The 22,380-nt window shown below is 44.5% G+C and overlaps 1 protein-coding gene across 1 annotated transcript in view; it reads right to left on the bottom strand.

Annotated features, from left to right (window-relative positions):
* Positions 1-22,380, bottom strand: part of ADCY5 (adenylate cyclase 5) — a 412,412-nt gene that overhangs the window by 68,565 nt on the left and 321,467 nt on the right. Inside the window, exons 4-7 of the mRNA XM_019522576.1 lie at positions 14,681-14,792; positions 14,401-14,528; positions 9,836-9,994; positions 8,924-9,065 (exon numbers count right to left, since the gene is read on the bottom strand). Coding sequence (XP_019378121.1) covers positions 8,924-9,065; positions 9,836-9,994; positions 14,401-14,528; positions 14,681-14,792 — 541 coding nt within the window. The remainder of the gene's footprint in view (positions 1-8,923; positions 9,066-9,835; positions 9,995-14,400; positions 14,529-14,680; positions 14,793-22,380) is intronic.

Here is a 22,380-nt window from a genome sequence, read left to right as displayed (position 1 = left end):
TATATATATATATATATATATAGCTCCAGATAATAAGAGTGACAATGCCTGTACATTTTACTACAGCTTAGAGAGAGGTTTTTCAGCAATAGCAATCAAAACAGCCAGCCACTAAAATTAATTGGGGACCTATAAACAGAGAGCTATTTGGTTACGTTATAAATGCCTTTATATCAATAGACGATTTAGATTAAAAAAAAAAAAGATATATGCAACAAGTTTCACCTAACGGTTAAAAACATTTCAGTAGGAAATGAGCCTTAGTAAGCTCAGTTATAAGCAAGGCTCTCTCTCATTTAAAAAAATCCCTACTTTTTGGTTAAGAAAAAGTAACCCCAATTCCACATTTTTCTGTCAGTTAAATGAAACACCAGTAATATATGCATATATATAGCGTCATTTCATTTTAATCATGGAAAAATGTGGATTTGGTGTTCCTTTTTTTTTTTTAAACCAAAAGTTGGGGATTTTTTAAAATCAGAGAAAACCAGGATCCCTGGTTATAAGCAAAACTTTAGAACCAAAACTCAAGCAGATAAAATAAGTCATCTCAGCTAATCAGTAAACTGTCCACTTGCCTCCAGTTTCAATTCAGGCCAGGTAGCCATCAACTACATTTACTTTGTCAACTGCTTGAAGAGAATAAAAGACCTCGTAGGGTAGATGCATGCTTATTGATGGATATGGGTTGAAGCAAGGCCAGGAGCAACTGGTTAACACATACCTCTGAGGTTAATTTATAACCACGACTTCACTATTACTAACATCATAACAAAATGGAGAGAACCCTGATAGTGTTTTCCCCCTTACAATGGTTTATTCTGAATTTTAAGCCATGTCTTTAGTGGCGTTTGCACTCAGATACAAAATAGCGTGGGGCAAAGTTTTTCAGTCAAACCCTCTGGTGGCAAATTTTGCTTTTGCTAAGATTGTACTTTTACAGAACCTCACACTAGACTAGTGGACGTAGCTGCTAATTATAACACTTACTGAAAAAGAACTTGTCCATCTTGATTTTTTTTCCAAATTGATTCATTTCTGAAATCTGGGTTTTTGACAGAACACTCTCTGAATGGTATGTTCTCATTTGAGAAGCTGCTTTAAAAATTAAGTGCTTTTCTATTTCTCAGTAAATGTTCATGGATCAACTCAGCGAGTTTCCTTCTTCCTCGTGAACTGACTCTACAGGGAGAGTGACTCTGCACAACCTGCTCTTCAATGCATTAGCAATCTGGGAAAATTCTGAAGATTTTTTTTGACTTCTGCTAATCTGGGATCTTAACGATAATAACAGGAGATGAAGAAGTTTCAGATAGAAATGAGATTTTTCAAATTTAATTCAGATCGACTCCAAAAGATGGTGTGGGAATTTTTCAAAATCTGGGCTGGTGGTGAATCTTAGGCCTGGAGATTTTATGGCATTTTCATTTTTCATCACCATTTCCCACTCATGGGACTATAATCATTCCATAGCAAAATGACAGAAACAGCAAAGATCATCCTAGGGTGAGCAATTATAATTCCACAGCCCAGAGTCTCTTACTCTACAGGATTAAGGATCCTTTAGAAAAGGATTTTTAAGGATTGAGTGATGCGTTTTCAGCACTGAAACATACGGCCCGGGCTATGCATTCCTAACTTAGCTGTACCCTGCTCCTTAAATGTCCTCACGTCCTGTTAGCATATGAACTGTATTTCTGACAGCAATATATGATCAATGCCATCACACAGCTAAACCTAGGGGAACAAAACCCAGATGAGTTTTGATGAAGCTCATTAAATCAAAGAATCATGGCACTAGACTGATGGTGGTTTTAGAAGAGTCGCATGCACAACATTGCAATGACTGTTCTGTTTGTTCAGCTGCACAGCGTTCTTGAACACTATTTAGAAAAGAATGAAAGTTGTTTCCCTCTCTCATAACCAAAATGTGCTTGGCTTATTACAGACTTAAAAGGCCAGCATCAGCTTTTCCTTCTGAATACAATGTTTCATAGTTTCTAGGGTCGGAAGGGATCTGAACAGATCATCAAGTCCGACCCCCTGCCCTGGGCAGGAACGAGTGCTGGTATCATAATATCCCAGCCAGATATCTATCCAACCTCCTCTTGAAGACCCCCAAGGTAGGGGAGAGCACCACCTCCCTTGGGAACCCATTCCAGAGCCTGGCAGCCCTAACCATAAAGTAATGCCTCCTGATTTTCTCCCCACCCTTTTGTAAATCCAGTTTTAATTGTGTTGAGGAATCATACCTGCTCTTATTACAAGAAACATCTACTTTTACAATTTTCGACAGAGATTAAAGGAAAAACAAACATTTTTACTGGCTTTGTACACCTGGGCTAGGGCCAGACATTACACATACATTGGTGCACGTGATCAGAAACTGGTTTAAACCTGTAACAGAACAGATGTTCAGTGCATGTAACCCACTTGGAAAATCGCTGAAATCTGTTTGAGATAAACCTGGTTGAATGTAGTATCAGACTTAAGTGATTTGGCCCAGACCAGTTTATGTAATGCCTGTCCCAGACTCCTGCCTGGTTTAAAATAAACCAGACTCGTGCAGCATCCCAGCATGCTCTCTGGGCTGGGTGGGGCTCTCTGCTCCACAGCAGAGCTGGCTCCCCCCCTCTGCTCCCTGCCCAGGGCTCCCACAGAGGCAGCAGGCACAGCTGGCTTCCCCTTGTCCTACCCACCCCCCCCTCACTGCTCAAGCAAGGATCCCTCCCTCCCATAGCACAGCCCCCAGCCCCACAGACCCTAGGTTATGTGGTATGCTAGCTAATGCCGAGAGACATCTGTGTGCGTGTCTCCAATTTCACAGGGACCAGCAGACAGAACACTGACTACTTAGGGCTTTTTGGAGCTAATCAACAGGTCAGCTGGTAAGCTGTTTAAGAAGAGTTTGAACTAATGGAGGGAGGCTTTTGTTCTGCTAATGGGGCGATAAACACCGTTATCAGCTCCCTGCTGGCTTGCTTGCCTGTCAGTTTGCTGCAGACAGTATAAAGAAGCAGGAAGAGGGAGGTTGAAAAGCTCAGTATCATCAAGAGATGCATGCATTGCACACCCCCTCTTGCCTCAGAGTGTTAGCCAGGGAATGGGGCCTGGCAACACTCCCACCCTTTGCATAGCCAGCAGGGAAAAGCCTGGGATGGTGCAGGCAGACACCCCTAACCAGAGGTCCTGCCAGGGCCATGCCCCCCCCCCTCAGCTCAGCACTGTAGAAGGGAAGGGAAGGCTGCTCTAGTGCCCCCTGGCTTCTTGCCTGAGCCACTGCAGGCATGTGCCTGAACTTCCTCAGTCCAGAGAGAATGTCTGTGGGGTTACAAACCGGTTCAGCCTAGCCAAGTTAGACTAACCTGCGAAGGTTGAATCAATTCAGGCTCAGGCTTTTTGAATGTCAGTCCCGAGCCACAACATAATGAATGCACAGTCAGCACACAAACTTATCACCATTATCATGCTTGTCTTGTGTTCATATGCTAGTGTTCCCAAAAGTTGAGGTGTGAGTCCCATGTCAGGACAATGAATACTCCAATTTGCCCTAAATGCTCTATATTTATGCATCTTCCAAGCTGCTCCACCTTTGTGCCTCCTAATCCTCCTAGGGGAAAGCTCACGTCTGCTGTCACCATCACAGCCATTAACACAAATATGACTTTCTTACAAGCAGTGAAATTGTTAGCAACACCAACATACACATTATCTGACATATCACCCTCCACCCAGGTGCAAACTGTCCCATTTGCTTAAGAGCTATTGTTTGGGGCTCCCTGAAAGCTCAGGCTGACTCTGCATCACTTTCACTTGCTTCATGTTCTGAATATCTTCTTCAAAATCCTAATATCTAAAGGTTGTAGCTGTCATCGCCCTTTGCTTGGGGCATGTTGCACTGGTATAATAGAGATTCAGGCACAAGCTTTTGCAAAACCTCAGCAAGGAAGTGTTTAAAACAGCAGCAATTGAAAGGGAAGCAAAAAGTCTCTCTCTATGTAATTTTTCAATCCTGTGGGTGCTTTTCCTTTCCTCTTTTTTTTTTTTTTTTTTTTTTAAAAAAAGCTGCTCTATCAAAAAGTTACTTCTTCAGAAAATCAATTTAAAATAAATTCAAGTTGATGGCATCCTTTTAATAAAACTATTTTCAAAGAAAGAGCTGGTCTCTGACATACAAATAGATATGTTCCCCCTATTTATTCAGTACCAGAGAAAGCTACATTAATGCAAAGAATTCATTTAATGGCTGCAAAGTCAAACAAACAAAAAGGCAGGGAATTCAAAAGTTATGATTCCCCATGGCAACAAGCAAGTAGAATTGCTATCACAGTGAAGGCTGTTAAATTTTGTGCGTTAATCTGTACTCCTGACACTGCTGAGTTGCCGTGGCTGTGGGAGTTATGAGCTGGATAAGCAGACAGTGTAAGTGCACCCGAGTGAACCAGAAAATTACTCATGTAAATAGATAATTGGTCCATTTCCATATGCAAGTTGGGTGGGTTTGCACTTCCCATAACAGCAACTCTATGTAAATTAGGTCCTCACTTGTGCACCTTAATTAGCTGAAATTCTGGCTTATTATTTTCCCTGGCTTTTTTGCATCTACATTCTCGACAATAAGGGTGCATTCACCCAAGGCTTTCTATATTGAATATCCTTTTTGTAAAAGAGAGGGAGAAATGCACGAGAAAGAACTCTCACTTACCACACTTCTAAGCAAACACTGCAGGTCAAAGTAATTGCTGGGTTCAGGAGTGCACCTCTACAAAAGCCAGGTATACATGTTTATGCACTGATTGGTTTAATCCAAATACACAGCTGTGAGGCCTGTTTGAAATTCAAGCTTTCCAAAAAGCTGATACCAGGCAGCAGAAATATCAGCTCCAAAATGCAATTTTTCAGGAAGTTATAAACCATTGAAAAGGAAAGCACTACCTACACTATAAATACAAGAAATCAACGAACACATGCTTTCTAGCAAAATAATAATTGTGAAGCCTCACGTGGACGTAACTGATCTCCCTTTGGCTAACAGCAGGCTTGGGGCATGGAGCCTTCAATGCTAAAAGGATGAACTTCTGCCATCAGTTGGAAGCTGCTACTAGCTACTGATGTTGGACAAGGACTCTAGCTCGGGCTCGCTTGTGGCAGCTTACAGACAGTGGAGTTGAAATGAAAGACCACCATACATCACATCAAACCAGGTGCCGCAGGAGCTTCACAATCTTGCAAAGAATAAGAGCCCAAGTAACAAAGGGCACAGACAGAAGTTACATTTGTCATGCGATCGCCACTTTAAAAGCACTCCACAGCTGTGCTGTGGGCTGCAGAGTGCTTTTAAACTGCCTGATTGTGCAACAAATTAACCCTCGATAAATGAGGGATCAGATGATGGCTCTCCACTTGAGAGCACTTTAGGAAACTTGGGTTCCCTAGGATTAATCTGGGGTTTGGGGTGGGTGCACTGGTGGCCCCTCCCTAGCCCCCCACCCCTCCAGCTCACACTGGGCAAATACCAGCCGGCAGCTCTCTCCTCCTCTCTGCTCCCTTCCTGAAGACAGCTCCAGAGCTGGGAGGCTGGGAGATCAGAGGCAGCTCCTTGGCTGAAAGCAGGCTCCCGAAGGTGGCTTCTACTAAAAATCCTCTCTTTTTATGAGTCCATTCATAACATCTGAGGAAGTAGGCTGTTGCCTAAGAAAGCTCGTCTCTCCCCGAATCAGTTAGTCTTTAAGGTGCCACCCTGCCCTACCTTCTGCCTGACTTCAAAGTAGCACAGCTAAGTCTGGCCCTTACTGTGGGCAGTCTCAGCTGTAAGGCCAAGGAAACAAACAGATCTATTCTCTTACAGTCCTCGAGGGTAACCTGGAGATCCAGATAGAAGTATGCTAGTTGAGCAGTGAAGGGTGGGGGGAGTTTGCATTGAACTCTGCCATGAAGGACTCACATCTTCAGCTCAAATGAAAGGCAGTGGTAACTAGGGCCACACATCTGTTTTGTTAATACAGATTGTGCTTTGCGAATAGAACGCCACGCACCGTGTGAACAACAGGAACCCAGACACGATTCACAGGAACCTGTTACTAAATTCAGTGTACGTTTTATAGAGGTTCCTGGAACAGACTCAAATAAAAACCTCACCAAATAAATCACACTCAAGTAAGCAGTTAAACACAGCAGGAATGGAAGAACAGCTCAAACACTAAACCTTTTTCCATCTTCTAACCAAACGTTACGTGGGACGAGGGTGAGGAAAGAGAAAACGCTTTTCACTGCTGGAAACTTTTTATTATATTAAAATGAAATGTTTAAAATATGGAAATGGAGCTTTGAAAGATTCATAAGCAGTTACAACCTAAAAGCTACAATTCCCTAAAAATAAACTCCTGGAAATGAGTAGAAGCAAGGAAATCTGAATTGTGAGGACTGGGTTTCAGGACACTGGGCTTCCTTGAACACTAATCTGTGTGACCTTGCAAAGTCACTTAATGTCTGAATTTCTCCATCTAGGTTTAATAATTTCCTAGCCCATGGGGGCGTTGAGAGTCCTACTATTACATTCTTTTGGATCCCAAGGGGCAAATTCTATTAGCAATAGCAGTACAGTGCAAAGAGGCCCCACTGCACTGCACTCCATAAGTGAACTGGCAATCTATGTAGGTAAGGCAGGCAAAGGAGAGATGGACTGAAAATGCCATCCCCGTGTTATGCATGGGGGACTAAGGCACAGGGGCTAGACAGAAGCATTCAAAAAGCCCGAGGCAGAATCAATCCAAGTTATGCGGGGGTTGGGGGGTACAAATCTTAGATGGGGTTTCACTATTTTTAAACCAGTCTGTGTGTGTCAAACTTCTGTTCTGTTACGGGTACAACCAGGTTTCTGATTACTTATACTGGTAAAAGTGTAATGTCTGTACCTGGCCAGAGAGATCTGGGGAGTTATTCAAAGTCACAGAAAAAGTATATGAGAGAACCAGGAATGGAAGCCAGATCAGTTCCAAGTCTGAGAAGAGCTCCCTTAATCAGAAAGCAAGGCTTCCTCACAAACTGAGTTATCAGTGAACTGTGCATTGGGTCACTGGTGTTGATAGATCTCCTACAGTCTCCTCAGCAGTGGAAGGTTTGAACGCTCTTTGAAGGATCAACATCCCTCTTCTGGCAACAGGTGAATGTGTTCTCCAGATTTAACAAGTCAATCCATGCTGCTCCCTCAGGCATAGGCCCTTCACCAAATGGGTGTTTTGCCTCATCAGAAATAAATCTGGGATTTGATAAAGGGGGGTGTGGGAGCAGCAATCATTGCTGCAGGAATGGCTGTTTCCCCCGCTCCCAGCCTCTGTCCCCCACTTCTCTGCACCAAGGAGGGCAGGCCATGCCTGGGGAGCAGCAGCTGGGAACTTTAAGTTCTGAAGAAGATAAGTATCCTCCCTGTCCCTTTCCCTCTGGGCTCAGAGGCACATCCCCATCCCTCCTCTCTCAGTCTGCTGGTGTCCCCGCTGTCTCAGGGGGGAGGGGAGCTGGACACAGCCCCGGACACCAGCAGCAGTGGTGGACAAGCACGCTCCCTCTCACTGCCTGCTCCCCCTGAGTGTCCCTGCCAGCTCAATAACAGGCACAGGGAAGGGGAACCCACCTGTACGCTACTCCAGTGTCCTTGGCTGAACCAAGCCCCTGCCTAGCCCAGCTGGAGCAAGACAGGGGCTTCCCTTGTCCCAGGAACAGCAAGACTCCGACAGCAGCAGGTGAAGGAGGGGAGGAAAATGCTTACTTTCTTCAAGACTTAGTCCTGGGCTGCTGCTCCTGCCCCATGGCCAGACACGGGTGTGTGGGCACACCACTGCATCCCCTCTGCATCTACCCGTGTCCTGCCGTCTCAATGCACTGAGCAACGTTGAAGTATAAACACTTCAAGCATTTAAGTGTGGTCACTTACAGGCAGTCATGTCATGTCACGATATGATTATTGTATCCTGAAAGCTCTAATCCTCTTCTGAGAGTTGGCAGTCATTAGCAAAATGTATTTTATAAGTAGATACAAAACATTAGCTTCTCCCCTTAACAGATGAAAATGGATTTTCTTACGAGATTTTTTGCACAATGCTCATTAAGGAGATTTGAGGTTTCTATTCTCCCAGGAAAAGAGGTGACGGATGCTCTTCAAGCTATTTCTGAAGAGGGAGAGTAGTCATTCACCTAAGAACTTGGTGAATGGTCACATAAGCATGTCAATCGTTAATACACTTAACCTCACAATAACCATGTTTATGAAATAGGATTGAAGATAAAAGGGGTAACAGAGGTACAGATAGGTCAAGAGATTTCATTAAGGCAAGACAGCAAATCTATAGTCGAGCTGGGAATAGATCTCACGTGTCCTAGCTAGTCCTGTGCCTTAATCGAAGGGCAGCCTTCTCTTTTGAATCAGCAGAGAAGTCCCAAAGTTTGGGGCTGTTTTGAAATGAGGCTGTGGTTTGTCTCATGGGCCAGAGGCCAGCACCAGTATTAAACTCTGAATCTTGTCCATGACTTTTCAGAAAGTCAAGGATTTTCAAATCTACAGCAGTGGTTTTATTCATCTCCAATTCAGGGTCTTTCAAAGAGAGAACCTTGAACTAAAAAGGGTTAAGGCCAAGTTTTTTGATGTAGCTAAACTGGGTTTGGTATACAAACTGAGTGTGCAAAGGTCACTGTGGTACTTCTTCTTCCCCTTCTTTCACTACTTCAGCCTAAACATGCATCTAGGCTGGGAAGCCAAGAAAAGCGTGAGAGAGGAAGTTTTTAACTTGGGGCCTTTACTCTTACAGGATTATGCTGCTCTTGGTGAATTTCCATTGGCCAGAAAAGCCTGGTTATCAGGCTTCATCAGTGGATTGGTGGATGTCTGCCTACCTGGTGAACACACCTAAACCAGTCTCTTTGCTCTTACCCGTTTCTGGCTGCACCGTACAATCAGGAAGGTCTCGATACTATGCTCCTTGAGGTAAGCGTTGCGTTCCCCTCCAAAACCCAGCTCCACCTCGTAGTCTCCATTGAGATAATTCAAAGTTGCTTTTGTTATATGGATTCGCCTTAAGATAAAACAGAAACAGAGTCCATGGTTTATTAGACATCTCCTTGCCTGTAAAACATCCATTTGCTCATCTGATTCATTTTCCCTAACACATAGCAGGCATGTTTGCTCAGAAGCCAGGCTTTGGTACATGCATATAAACAAGACATGGGTATACACGAGAACATGCCATATATACTGAAGCCCTTCTAGCTTTTTGTACTGCATGGATCTTAACCACATATGCAAAACAAACAGTACAGCCTTTATTAGGCTTTTTATTCTTTCCTTGTAGAGGATAGGAAATGCAGAAGGGCAAGTAGAATAATGACCTCATGGGGCAGCTACTGTTCCTTTCACCCTATGGGACAGGGGTGTTCATTTTGGATTTCTTATAAAACAGTGATCTAAACAGGGATGCTCTTCAGCACATGTAATAGTAGCAGAAGGTTGCATGTCTACCCATGACTGTTTACTCATCTCTGCATGGAAATCTATTAGCTTATGATGTCAATCCAGAACTCGCTAGAATTACATAGAAGATGATATAATTTCTTTGTCAGTTCTAATACGCCCATCTTGGGCTTTGACACACTTACTGTGTGTAGGGTGGAAGAGAATAATCTAGCCAGCACAGGTAACAAATGTAAAATTCAGGATCTGTATTAAAATGAATTTTTAATGACATAGAAAGATAGAGAGAAACTTAGAACATAGCCCTTTGGCCCCAGGTGTTCAAAGCAAAACTGCGTGGGGACTGATGCAATAGTTTTGGTAAAGCAAACTTACCCGGCTTTGCCTCCTGCTTCCATGTGATTGGCTAGTGTGACATCATTAGACCACACATCAAATTGCCACTTCCGGAGGCCCAAGACCCCACAGTGAACTCTCCCACTGTGGATCCCAACCCTCATATTCACATTGACTCCTGTCACCTCCCGGACCAATCTGAAAAGAGATACAGGAAAAGAAGGAAGTCACTGAGAACCACATGCCCATGTCCAGTGACACAGCTTGACCCCCAAAATGCAAAATCCATGATTCTCTAGAAATGATTCAAATGTACCCAAGCGGTGCTGCTTATTCATAATACTATTAACGACACAAAACAGACAGGCTAGCCTGGCGAGCCAAGCAGAGTACTAATTAGATAGGGGTGTCCTTGGAGCAAGTCCATGTACTCTCGACTTGGCCGCAAGTTCAGAACTCATGGAAAAATTCTTTGGGGTGGTGAAAGGAATAAGCAATGGGCTCTGAGTCCATACCAAAGCTGGATATAACCTGCCAGCTCTCAGAACCTCATTAAAAGTAATAGTATGTTGCAAACAGAGAAAAGGAAATGATTTCAGAGCTCTTAATTTGTCTGAATGGCACCAGCCATCAAGTCTTCTACAGATGAAATGTGATACGTGTGTGAAATACCCACAGCAGTTGGAAACCCTGAACCAGGTTTGCAGCTGCAGTCCTAGCACTAAACCAGAGAACCACATCTACTGCAGTCGCTGCAAATAGTCAGCTAAACGCACTCAGACGCTAATTTTAACAAAGCCTTGGATACTCAGTTTGCTCCCAAAGTGACCACTGAAATACTTTGCAGGCTTTGCCCTTTTAGGGCAGAACTTAAGAGCTGTGCACCTGGAAGTTGTATTGGGATGTGGGTGGAAAGTGTCCAATACCCTCATCAAGACTACACTCTGAGTAGAGCAGAGCACTGGGCAGCACAGTTTGGGGAGAAAGTAAGCAGCCCTGGGTGGTGAAAGAACAGGTTATAGACTATTTAGAAAAGCTGGACGTGTACAAGTCCATGGGGCTGGATGCAATGCACCCAAGGGTACTGGGGGAGTAGGCTGATGTAACAAAGCCTTGGCTGGGATGATGTAGTTGGGGCTGGTCCTGCTTTGAGCAGAGGGTTGGACTAGATGTGACCTCCTGAGGTCCCCCCAGCCTTCTTTTTCTATGATCCGTGCATGCTCTCTTCTCTTCAGGACCTCATTCAAATGTTTGTATACACAGTTCTGGGTAAGTTTCTTTACTGGGACAGCAAACCTTGGAGAATTGTCCCAGAGTATTTGAATGCATGTACACAGCCAAAACAGCAACTTCTTGCACTCCGGGCTTAGCAGCAACAGTGAATCAAATGCTATATATTTTTGTGTGTGCAACATGCCCTGGAATATAATATGCACCTTGTTTTTGAAAGGCAGAAGGAAGAAAAAAAAAGGGTTTATTCAGAGTTATGCCTGCGTACAGCAGGGACAGAGGCTAATCTCCAGATGACTCATGCTCCCTTTTCTGCTTAACTGAAGCTGAAAGCCTAGTTGAAGACTTTTCAAAATCTATGATTCTGAAAAGCACTAAAGAGTCTTCAAGGCTGTAAAATAGGAAGAGAGACCAGTACAGCAAAATGCCATTTAAAGGGTTAGCTTGGTTAGCCGAACATCAAGACTATTAAAAGTGAGAACTGATCATTAACACCTCTGAAGTGAACAGCAATGAGCCATTAAGGCAACTGACTCTGTTAGCTGCCTGAATTAGTAATGCAGTGGGTGCTACGCAGTGGAGCAGAAATCAAAGCAGGGTGTTTCTATTCCAATGAGAAAACCAGATTCCCTGCTTCATACATGCACCCCAAATTAAAGGGTTGATTCTGGGGAAAGAGGCAAGCGCCGTGTGTGAGAAAATAACAGCAGTTCCATAAAAATGTTGTGCGGTGCATTGCAATGGCACTTGGACATTTCCACCAGGATTGAAGGCTCGCTATTTCCGGTGCTAGACAAGCAGCCAGATCTGAACACTGCCCCAATGTGCTTAAAAAGAAATACCCGATGCATTTCTAAATGGCAAACACCTGACATTATCCTGGGGTCTTATCCTGGGTCCTGGGGCTTGTCTTGGGGTCTTAGTTGAACCCTCCCTCAGCTTGTTGGTGAATGGTAAAGGACATTTATTTGTAACCTTTTATATTAACAGATCTGATCAAAGCTGGGAATAGCAAATAAGAGCCCCAACCTATCATGCATCAGGTGTCCACAGTTCACACTGATTTCAGTTTAAATGAGTTCAGTCCTTGCAAGATCAGCTCCTGAGGAAGCAAAGGAATTAAAACAGGAATGTAAAGGCTCCATGCAGCCCTGCTCTCATTCAGTTCAGTTAAATTGGACTGAATTTCTACTTCATCTTGATGAAATCCAAGAGACACCTATTTGCTGTGCTGGGTACAGTACGTTCTCATAATCTGGATTTCAGCAAGGTCACAAATGTATGCCCACACATATCTATTGCATTCCTGGAACGCAAATTTGAAAGGCGAAGTTTTCACATAAGAGCCCCCTTTCAAATAGGAGCATAGAACAACATTTCTCATTGTATGTACAGTGCACAACGCACGGGCTATTATATCCGTGCTTTCATTATTTGAGTCTCTGCTTCTTTACGCTAGGAGCTCTGTATGAGAGCTCCAAACTGAAAGGAGTTGTGAATAACTTGCTTTCCAAGGCAAAGGTAAAGAATCGCATGGTCTCATTCCAGCAGTAGAAATAAGTGACAGGTTAGGGAGCTTCTTATCCAACAGACCCTACCACAAAGACACTTGGTGCATTATCTTTAAGAACAAAAGGCTTGCTTCCTACTGGTGGTGGCTTGATAGACTCCGTAGCCCTTACAAATTGCTTCGCAAACCCCCGCTCAGCTGAGTAACACCTAGAATCTTTAGCTTCTTTGATCAGCTACAACCCACTCTGCCTTGAAATAAAATGTAGGGCTGAACCGCACTCCGATTTTGTTTACAAATAGCTCTCCATCAACCTTTAAAGCCTGGTGCCCACTTTGGTATGAAAGGCATTTAACTATTTTATCCCTTGCTAAATCTAGAATAAATGGCTTTCTGTTCTTGCTATCCTTGCCTCCCCCATCTTCCACCTACCCTGAGAAACAGAGAAAATGTCTCAGCGGTTATTAAGGTAACAACCAGCTACTGAATGTTAAACAGACTTCACCATCACTCTGCCTTGTCCTTACTTATATCTGGGCACAGGGACTGCAAAACCTCCTTTCTGACCTGCAGGCTTTATGCACTGGTGCAGCGGTGAACAAGGGGAAGGCAATGAAGGATCAAGCTGTTCACCAGTGAAGGAACAGGCAAGCTTAATTGCCTGCTGTTAGTTGTTTAGTCTGAGGACTTACGCTATCTATTCACCAATGAGCAGTCTTTTGGGAAGGGACAAATACTGAGAGCCTGCACGAGTACTCAAATACCCTTGCATAGAGGACTTGTGGCAAGGGATGGGGTGCACAGGATCTCCCTTCCCCTTCCCCAAGGCGACTACTCTCTCCAAGTGCTCTGCCCCTGACCCAGCTGTGAAACCAGCTGCAGCCCTCAGTACCCTGATCCTAACCACTTGCCAAGGTAGCATATGCGAAGCCTTTTCAACATGTAGATCTCTGGCATACAGTATGTTCTTTGCACAGCTTCTCCAAGACCTATCCCTCCTCCACAGCCCCATTCATACTCCAGGTACATCTACCCCACAGACCACAGAATATAGACCAGTAGGGACCAAACTTTTTGGCCAGCATGCCAAGTAGTAAGTCCCATCCCCTCCCTAAGTGCCACTCTGGTCCCCTTCCCCTGCCTGATTATTGCTCTACTCTCCTCCATGCCTTTTCTGTGCTGTTCTCCCTGCTATATCTGTTGCGTATGAAACAAACGGGGCTGCACAGCCTCTTGTGGAAGTGTGCCATGAGTTGGTCGCCCCAGGGTAGGGAGAGCCAAGCTAGCTTTAGAGGATAGCTCAGGTGCTAGAAGCAGTCTGGCTGCAGCAGCATGAAGCTTCAGACAAGTCTATTTACTCTGCCTCTCATCTGAGCTTGTGATGCTGTGGCTTAGGGCTACCCACACAAGCTCAGATAGAACTAGCCACTAGCCAGCCTACCAGACTTCTTGACAGGCAGTGTTTTTCCCACCTGGAGGAGAAAAGGGAGAGTAGCTGGTGTTGCTGCAGAGTGACTAGACTCCGATTAACTTTACAGTCAGATTTCTATGATACATTCATTGTTTTCACATGCTTGTTACTTGCTGGATATTCCTCCTATGAGGCTGAAACTTCCCATGTCTAGTTTGACCTGTGCCATTCCAGTTGGGAGAAACCTTTCTGATACTGCAGCTGGCTGTGGTTCAAACAGGCTTCTCTCTTGGTCTGTCACATCAATTTGTGCTCTCTTTTCTGGTCCCCAAGTGTAAGGTTCGCTGGAATGGCTGCCTCCTGTACTAAGTGATGAAACACCAGCCAGAAAGGTGTCTCTAGAATACATTTGTTAGTTGTTTGGAAACCTTTCCTGAAGAATTTTGTACTTACGAGATTGCCTCTATCATATCCATCCCCATTTCAACACAGCAATGTGCATGGTCAGCTCTTGCTTCTGGCAGCCCAGACACACAGTAATAACAATCACCCAGGATTTTTATACGTAAACAGTGATTCTCCTACAAAGAAAGGGGGAGAAAGTACAGTTTCATTTCACGCTTGCAATAGCTTGCCTTTTACGGCAGTGAACATTTACAGAAATCCAGTAAAACATCATAGTGTGTCATTCTTGTAACAGGAAAAAATATCGGCATTATAATAGAACACTTACAGCTGCAAGCTTATCAAATCTGGCAAAAAGCTCATTCAGCGTCATGACCAGCTCCTGAGCTGTGCACTGGGAGGCCAGACTGGTGAAACCCTCTATGTCCGCAAAGAGAATGCTATAGGGGGAGGGGGAAAAAAAAAAACAAAAAAAAAAAAACACACACACACACACAGAGATCATTAATATTGGAGGAAGTTTAGATCTTGATAACATCCCAGGAAGACCAGAGGTTTGGAGTCATGCAGGTGGCTGCCTTCACAAACATTTTCCTTCAGTGACCAATAGAGGGTGCTGCTAGCATCTTTCCTGGGGAACGAGACTATCCTTAGCTAGGGAGCAAATTAGTCAAGCTACACGACTGCCACTTACTCACATCACTGCATCCGTTAGGTTCCCCATCATCCCTTGATGATGGGGAACCTAACGGATGCAGTGATGTGACTAAGTAGCAAATGTGTGATTGGGCTCATTTTCTTTCCACTGCATTTTTGCAGGCTCCAGTCAGAAAGGCTGAACTTCTCTGACCACTTCCTTCACCATCACCAAACGCTGATGACTCCCTCACCTTCCTCCCACCTCTCTCATGACCTGGCTTTCCCATGCGCACCCCCACTCCATATTACTACAACAATACTAAGGGCTCTCTGCATCGTAACCAGGGGCAAAGCACACAGCAACGCTTGCAACATTTCTGTGAGGCAGCAACATTACTGATTTATTTCATGGATAAGTAAAGGCAGGCACAGGGAAGTTGAGCGAAATGGCCAAAGACACCTTGTGCATCAGTACGTGCGTGGAGAATGGACCCAACAGAACTGGTTCCCAATCTCTGGCTGTAACCTGTTACTCTACTCTGCGTAAGAGCCATACAGTGTTTCTTTGTATGTACCGGGAAGTCTGCATTGATCTCATAGCTTGGCTGTATAAGCCTTGCTTCTTCCACGACTCATCTTTTTGGTTTGGTTTCTGGAACGCAAAGTATTTCCCATTTTCAGTGAGTCTGAGCAGCATGGTCCCCAAAGCGTGTTAACTATGCGACAACAGTGCACTTTAGAAGCTCTCACCAGAGAGGAAGTAGGGCAGCAACCAAGCAGCATAAAGCACTCCACAAAATTCAAGGTGAAGCCATCAACACTGATGCAACCCTCTAGACATACCAGAAGTACCATTAGAGCGTTAGAACCCAGACAGGCCAAGCAGGACTTGGGCTGTTCAGATCTCATCCAAAAGTAGGGCCAGACAGATCTCAATCAAAGTGATTTAAATTGTCCAAACCAAACCAAACCAGTAGTGGTCTGGACATGCAACAAGAAGGCCCAGTACCGTTACCAACACCATCCTGCAGGGTGCTGTGGACAGACGAAGAAGAAGAGGAAGACCTAGGACAAGCTGGACCACCAACATGAAAGACCAGACAGGATTAAAACTGACTGATTGTACAAGGATTGCAAAAACCGAGAAGAAGGGCACCTTGCTACATCCAAGGTGCCCCAACATTCGGTGCGGTCTTGGAACCGATGGATTTAAATTGACAGTACTAATAGGTATTTAAATCACTGTTTCCCACTTTGTGATTCAAATAAGCCTCTACATTAACGTTGGCACTATTTTCTGCTAACCAGGATACAACCAAACTATATCCATAAGGTCCAGTTGTTTAAAGTAATTATATGAGGTAATGTGCACTTGTTCAACTCTCTTGTTTTAAACATTTTTTATTAAGTTAGAAAACAGTGACCCAAACATTTACTAGCAAGACAATATTTACCTTGAGGGCTGTGTTGAGATGTATTTTGATGGAAATGTACAGGAGTAAAGTGTACCAAAATGTGGCACTTTAAACCTGCACTCTATTAATAAAACAAAATGATCTTCAAAGTGCATTAAACATACTGCAGTGAGCACATTTTTAGTTGAAGCCTTCCATAGTATCTGAGGATACAGAATTACACAAAGATAGCGAAAGTGTTCTCATAAGCATTTCTTTCCAGAAATCCTGAAGCACATTTCAATTCAGGCATGTCTGCCACATGTTCTATTTCCTTTTTTGCATTTCAATTCAATTTCAGTGTTGCACAAAATATTTTTAGTTGCTCAGATCGTGAAGCTGACACACAGAAGAATACTACAAAAACACCATAAATGTGGCTCAATTGAAATGTGCTTAGGGATTTGCAAAAAATAACTGCAAATGTAGATTTATTACATATGTGCTTTTCAGGTCATTTACAAACAAGCTAAAAGACAGTGGAAAAAACTTCACGTGAACAACTCAAATCTTATCAAGAGGCATATCTGGCTCAATAAGCCACCACTTGAAGGTTTGCTCATTTTAATCTCATGTGCACTTGGTGCCAATTCTAGCAATGAGCACTCATGGTCCCTTATATTAAAAAAAGACGAAAACTTTGCCAATATGTTAGTAACAAACCTAATCTCTTTGTGAGCTAAGGACTTGGATGACAACTATTTTAATAGTGTCTCTTTCCTTTAAAGGCAACGACTTTGTCAAGCAACAGTGCAAGACACGAGAGCAACTAAATGGCTGCTGGGATGTGACAAAAGTTGGTAACATTTCACCACGGGGCAAAAAACAATGTCCTTCATCCAGGGCTGCTCCCATGTATATCACATAAAGCTGTAAATGATGCACAGTGCAACAACAACAAAAAAATACCATGGTTCATTGTTTTGTCCTCAGCGTCTCTAGAGACAGCATGCAGAAAGCCTCCTCACTGCTTGGGCAATTCAGTGGGCGCATCTGCATGTTGCCCTAAGGTGACATTGTTACTGCGCTAGACAATAATACTTCCTTTTGGAAGTACTAAAGCACAGCGCAGTAACTGCCCCACTGCACTGGGCGCATGGCACACAGTTGGTTTTAGCCATTACTTCACCATTGTGGTGCGCTAAAACAAGAGAGCGCCTTGCTATGGCGAAGTAGCTGCCAGGCATGAGGATGTAGGGTGAAGTGTAGGCGTGCCCAGTGACTTCTCTTCCCACACTTGATTCAGAAGGAGTCAGTGCTAGAGGCAACGTGAATGGGTAAATGACCATGGCTCTGCAGTGTCCTCGTGTTAAGTGAGTGGACTGGATAATCCCAAGTGTTAATCGTGGTCATTTTTTTCAGCATCAGAGTAATTTGCAGAGGGCAGTGCAGCTGATTTGCACACAAATTTAATGTCTTTTCCAATCAAACTAAATGCTCGCCACCCGTGGAAGTTCTTGAGCTTGTAACCTTTGCTGGAAGTGCAAATAATTGCCTTTCGTTTGAATTCTTCAGCTTCCCTTCTCCCCAGCAGTAACAAGAACACAGAGAACAGCATCAGGGTCCCACAGCTGCCCCTGCACCCTTGGGTGAGCTGTGGAAAGCTAAGAGAAAGAACAACACAGGAATAAACCCTGCAATGCCGGCATGTCTACAACCTTCACCCAGTATGAAGGAGCAAGTGCAGGGGTGAAGGTAGCTACATCTAGAGTTAAGGAGGTTGCCTGATACTTCCCATGAAAAGACCCCATTTTCAGTTATTTACAGTGAACCATTTGGGCTGATCTTTTCAATGCAGAGCATCTGCCCCAGGATCCTTCCTTGGAGAGTTTCAGCTATTTCCAAGAATGAGATGACAGAGCATGACTGAACATAAATTAATTAGTTGTAAGAATTTTCTTTGGCAGCTCTAGGGCCCCATCTCAGGAGCAAGGACTTGAAACTTTGCAGTGGGTCAGGCTCTTCTTCAAGACGATGCCTGACTGTTCCAAAGAAAAACTGCCCAAATCCCAGTAAGCAATGAGCCTTTGAGGAAAAGAAACCCAACCTCTCAGTTTGCCCTGTGCTCTGTAGATTTGACTGAAGTCTGAGAAAATCTCCGTCCGTTCTCAGAACGTTTCATCTTCTCCCAACAACCAAGTGCTGAGTGTACCATGCCGGCAGACCTCAGGACCCCAGGGCATGCTCCATTCCAGGGCTGAGAGCTGAGCAGGACTTTCCCTGTAACTGTGGCTCCAACAACTGTGAGTTAATAGGAGGGAGCGCTGCCTCCGCTGTGCAATCCATGCAGCAGAAGCCTGATCTCGGATGCAAAGTGGTTGAGGAATGGGATAGGGAGTTCAATGGGGTTATAATCTTGTGCCTGACGCTGGAAAGGAGCAGGGGAAAAAGTAGATAGAAAAGGGAGAAGGTAGACACCCAGGAATAGGGAAATGGGGGACAGAGACAGCCCCCTCGGGGCAGGAGGGATTGGGAAGATTAGAGGCAGAACAGCTTGTAATGACCAGAGCACGCTCACCTTTACAGCATGGAGCTGAACCTGGACATCCTGCGTCTCCATGGTATGTTAACACTGATGGGCAGGGTCAACCTAAAAGTCACCCCCAAGCCCGAACTTGGTGACCACCCATACACTAAATGCCCAAGATCAACTCCCAGCAGCTGCCCAGCCCAACCCAACCTGCTAAACTTATGGGTATGAGATCAACCCCTCCCCCCAAGTTGTCTTCAGGTCTTCCCTTTTCTGTGATCAGGCTTGGATCTCACCTTTGCACTTCAGGGCTTGAGCACAGGAAATCCCACAAAAGAAATCACAGAAGTCCCCTGCTCTTGACTTCTGGTTCTTCTGTACCCCCGCTCTCCTTTCAAGCCGCCTCCTGCAAGTAGGGGAAACGGTGCACAGCCAAATCCCTAGGGACTCTGCGACATAACTTAGTGCTGTGCTTAAAAGAAACAGGACAGCGTAGATGGCTTTGGTATGAACTTCAAGATAGGGAACAACAGACATGAAGGAAAGGCAAAAGCTCATATGGATGAGGATGATCTCAGTTCACCCTAAATATCTGTGTAAACAGATCCAGTGTTCCTGTGATATTAATGGTGTGGGACCTACTGGGTCTCATCCCCCTCTCCACACTGCACCTGCTACTGCTAACAGTTACTCCGACATGCCAAGCAGGAGTCTTGATGCTGTGGATCTAAAGCCACAATTCTGCTAATGACCTAGGCTGGGGTGTCAGGCTGGTTCTCCATGACAAAATTTCTCTCTCTCATTTGTTCTGTTTCACAAAATGAAGCATTGACATTGCATTCAGCATCTACTTTAAAAAGGAATCAGAGATACATAAGGTTTCATGAGAAAAAAACTCATTTAATCAGATGCTGCAACAGCATCTGACCACAGAGTCTGATGAAATGAGCTCTTGCTTCTGCATCTCTAATTCAGTTCACCCAGTGCTCAGCCTCCAGCCTGTGGGTGATGGAGCCATTGCATTTGATCCATGGGTCTCTGCACAGGTCTGGACATTTGACAGTGGGGGAGCAGTGTCCATTAATATGCCCATGCTCCCCGCTGCCAAATCCCTAAACCCCACTGCCTGCACGGCCAGTTAGAGCCAACTGGAGCCAAGCTATGCCCTCTTCCCACTCAGGACTGGACCACATCCCCCTCCTTGCTTCTGGATCAGGGCTGGGCCATGTCCGCTTCCCTCTCTGTGGGGCTGGGTTCAGGCCTGGCCATGCCCCCTTCCCTCTCCATGCAGCTGGGTCAAGCTCCTCTCCCCTGCGTGGCTGTGTTGTGGCCAGCCTGCGGGCCCCCCTCCACCCAGCCAGATGTGGCTGCAGAGCCCGAGTGGGTGCTGAATTGGGACCACCAGCTAGATCTGGCTATGGGCAGACCAGACACTGCCAGGCAAAAAGGTTGGGCACCACTGAATTAAGTCTATAAAGTGCATCTTTACCCTGCCTTCTGTCTGACTGCAGACTAACACAGTTACCTCCCTCTCTCTACTTGAAAAAGGTTAGATTTGGAAACTCAAGTTCAGAAATACCAGACTTAAAAGTTGCTCTCATCCAGCCCCAGCATGGGACTGGATTAGAGTATGTAATGATATAGTCTTTACCCCTATGTATCATACAGTCTTTATATGTAATTATTATTTAATTATGTTCCTTTTTTTCTGCAGGACCTCCTTCAGTCAGCAAATGAGAAGGAAATGAGCAGTATTTACTTCTTTCCTCCCTTATGGATGATCCCAGGTCTTATCGATCACATACAATTCCAACCCAGCACCGTGCATACAAATAATTCATTTCCTTCTGGTGCTGACACCGCAGCATCCCAAGGTGTCATAAGCATTAATGACTTTACCCTCACAACAAACCTGTGAAGACGGCAGAGGCTAAAGAACCTCACCTTATGGGTAGAGTAAGAGATTTCCTCTGGAAAAAAAGCTAGGAATCCACCCCCCACCCCCTCCAGAAAATCAGATTAGGATGATACAGAATACACTATGGCTTTACCACAATTATGCCAAATTATCCAGTGGGAAAAAAAGGGGTCTGGCTTAACCACAAAACCTTATCCTCCCAGTTCCATGACCCACCATTTATCTTAGCACAGAATTGTTATTCTTTGGCCATCAGGATGGCATTTGCAGATAAAGAGTTTTTGTTAAAGGAGGATGGGGACTAGCAACTGTGTTGGAAAGGAAAACTGGATGGGCTATTTTTTGGCAGTGGTTGTCAAGGAGACATTTTCCTACTGGTGTCAGTAGGATATGGTCATACATCAAGAAGCACCCCCTTCTGCTAGCAAGGGCCATGGGGATGCCAGCCTTGAGAATGCGGGATGAATCAGGTTTGAGAATGTCAAGGCTGAAGAAAATGAGCCTCCGGGGGATGGAGAGGTTATTGGTTTAAAACGCTATTAGTGACACTTGACTGGAAGGGAATGGCAGCAATTGACAATGATTAGTTTATGGCCTTATTTTCAGAGGAGATGAGCAGCCACGGACCCCAAGGACTTCACTGGGAGCTGCAACAGCCAGGACGTCAGGAGAGCCATTGCTGTGCAAACAGGTAATAAAAATGCTGAAGTGTTGCTAGAGCTCTGGAGGTAACTTCAGTGTCATCACTGACGTCACACTAACCTCACACTAGAGTCAGTGTCGCCCAGCAGTTTATGGGAGCCACAACTGTAAAAGAGATGGTTAATAGCTTCTTTCTGGGCTGGGAGAGCAGTGAAGAGTGGAAGCTACTTCCCTTTTTATACAGCTTATGTTCTTTGACCTTTTAACTTCTTTTAGCTTGTTGCTTGACTTAACTACAGACCAAGTACTCTGACCTTTATTCTGTAACATAAGAACTTCAGTACTTACATCTCATTAAGTCAATGCAAAACTCTCCTAAATGTAATAGATTGCAAGATTAATATCTTATATGCATACACTATCCCCAAATGTTTTACAGAGTTACTTCATATTACAGCTACAGGGGGGACAATAACAAAAGCAGGGAGAAAGTGTCGTTGAGATACACAGCAAAGGAAAAAGCCTGTTTCGAGCCAAGATTTTACAACAGCTGTCTACATTATAGTCAAAGTAATGACTCCCATGTAGTGCAGAAATACCCAAGGTAGCTTTAAACTAGATAGGTTGGGTATCAGGAGAAGCAGGCTGGCACCACAGTAAAAACCCTTCCACCAAGAGTGAAAGACTGGAAGGACAGAACTCAGTTGGGCACCAAGGCGAGAGACAGAAGTTACACGTAAACTGGTTTAAGTCATGAGAAACTGGTTTAAACCTATAACAGAAGAGAACTTTAGTGCACATAAACCAGTTTCAAAATGGCTGAAACTGATTTAAGATAAACCTGGTTGAATGCAGTATCAGACTCAACTGATTTCGGTCAGACCAGTTTATGAAACTTCTGTCCC

The sequence above is a fragment of the Gavialis gangeticus genome, unplaced genomic scaffold (genome assembly GCF_001723915.1).
Source record: "Gavialis gangeticus isolate Ggan-Ray unplaced genomic scaffold, GavGan_comp1, whole genome shotgun sequence".
NCBI lineage: Eukaryota > Metazoa > Chordata > Crocodylia > Gavialidae > Gavialis > Gavialis gangeticus.
The sequence above is the reverse complement of the archived record's forward strand: the minus strand, read 5'-3'. Positions and strand labels throughout refer to the sequence as shown.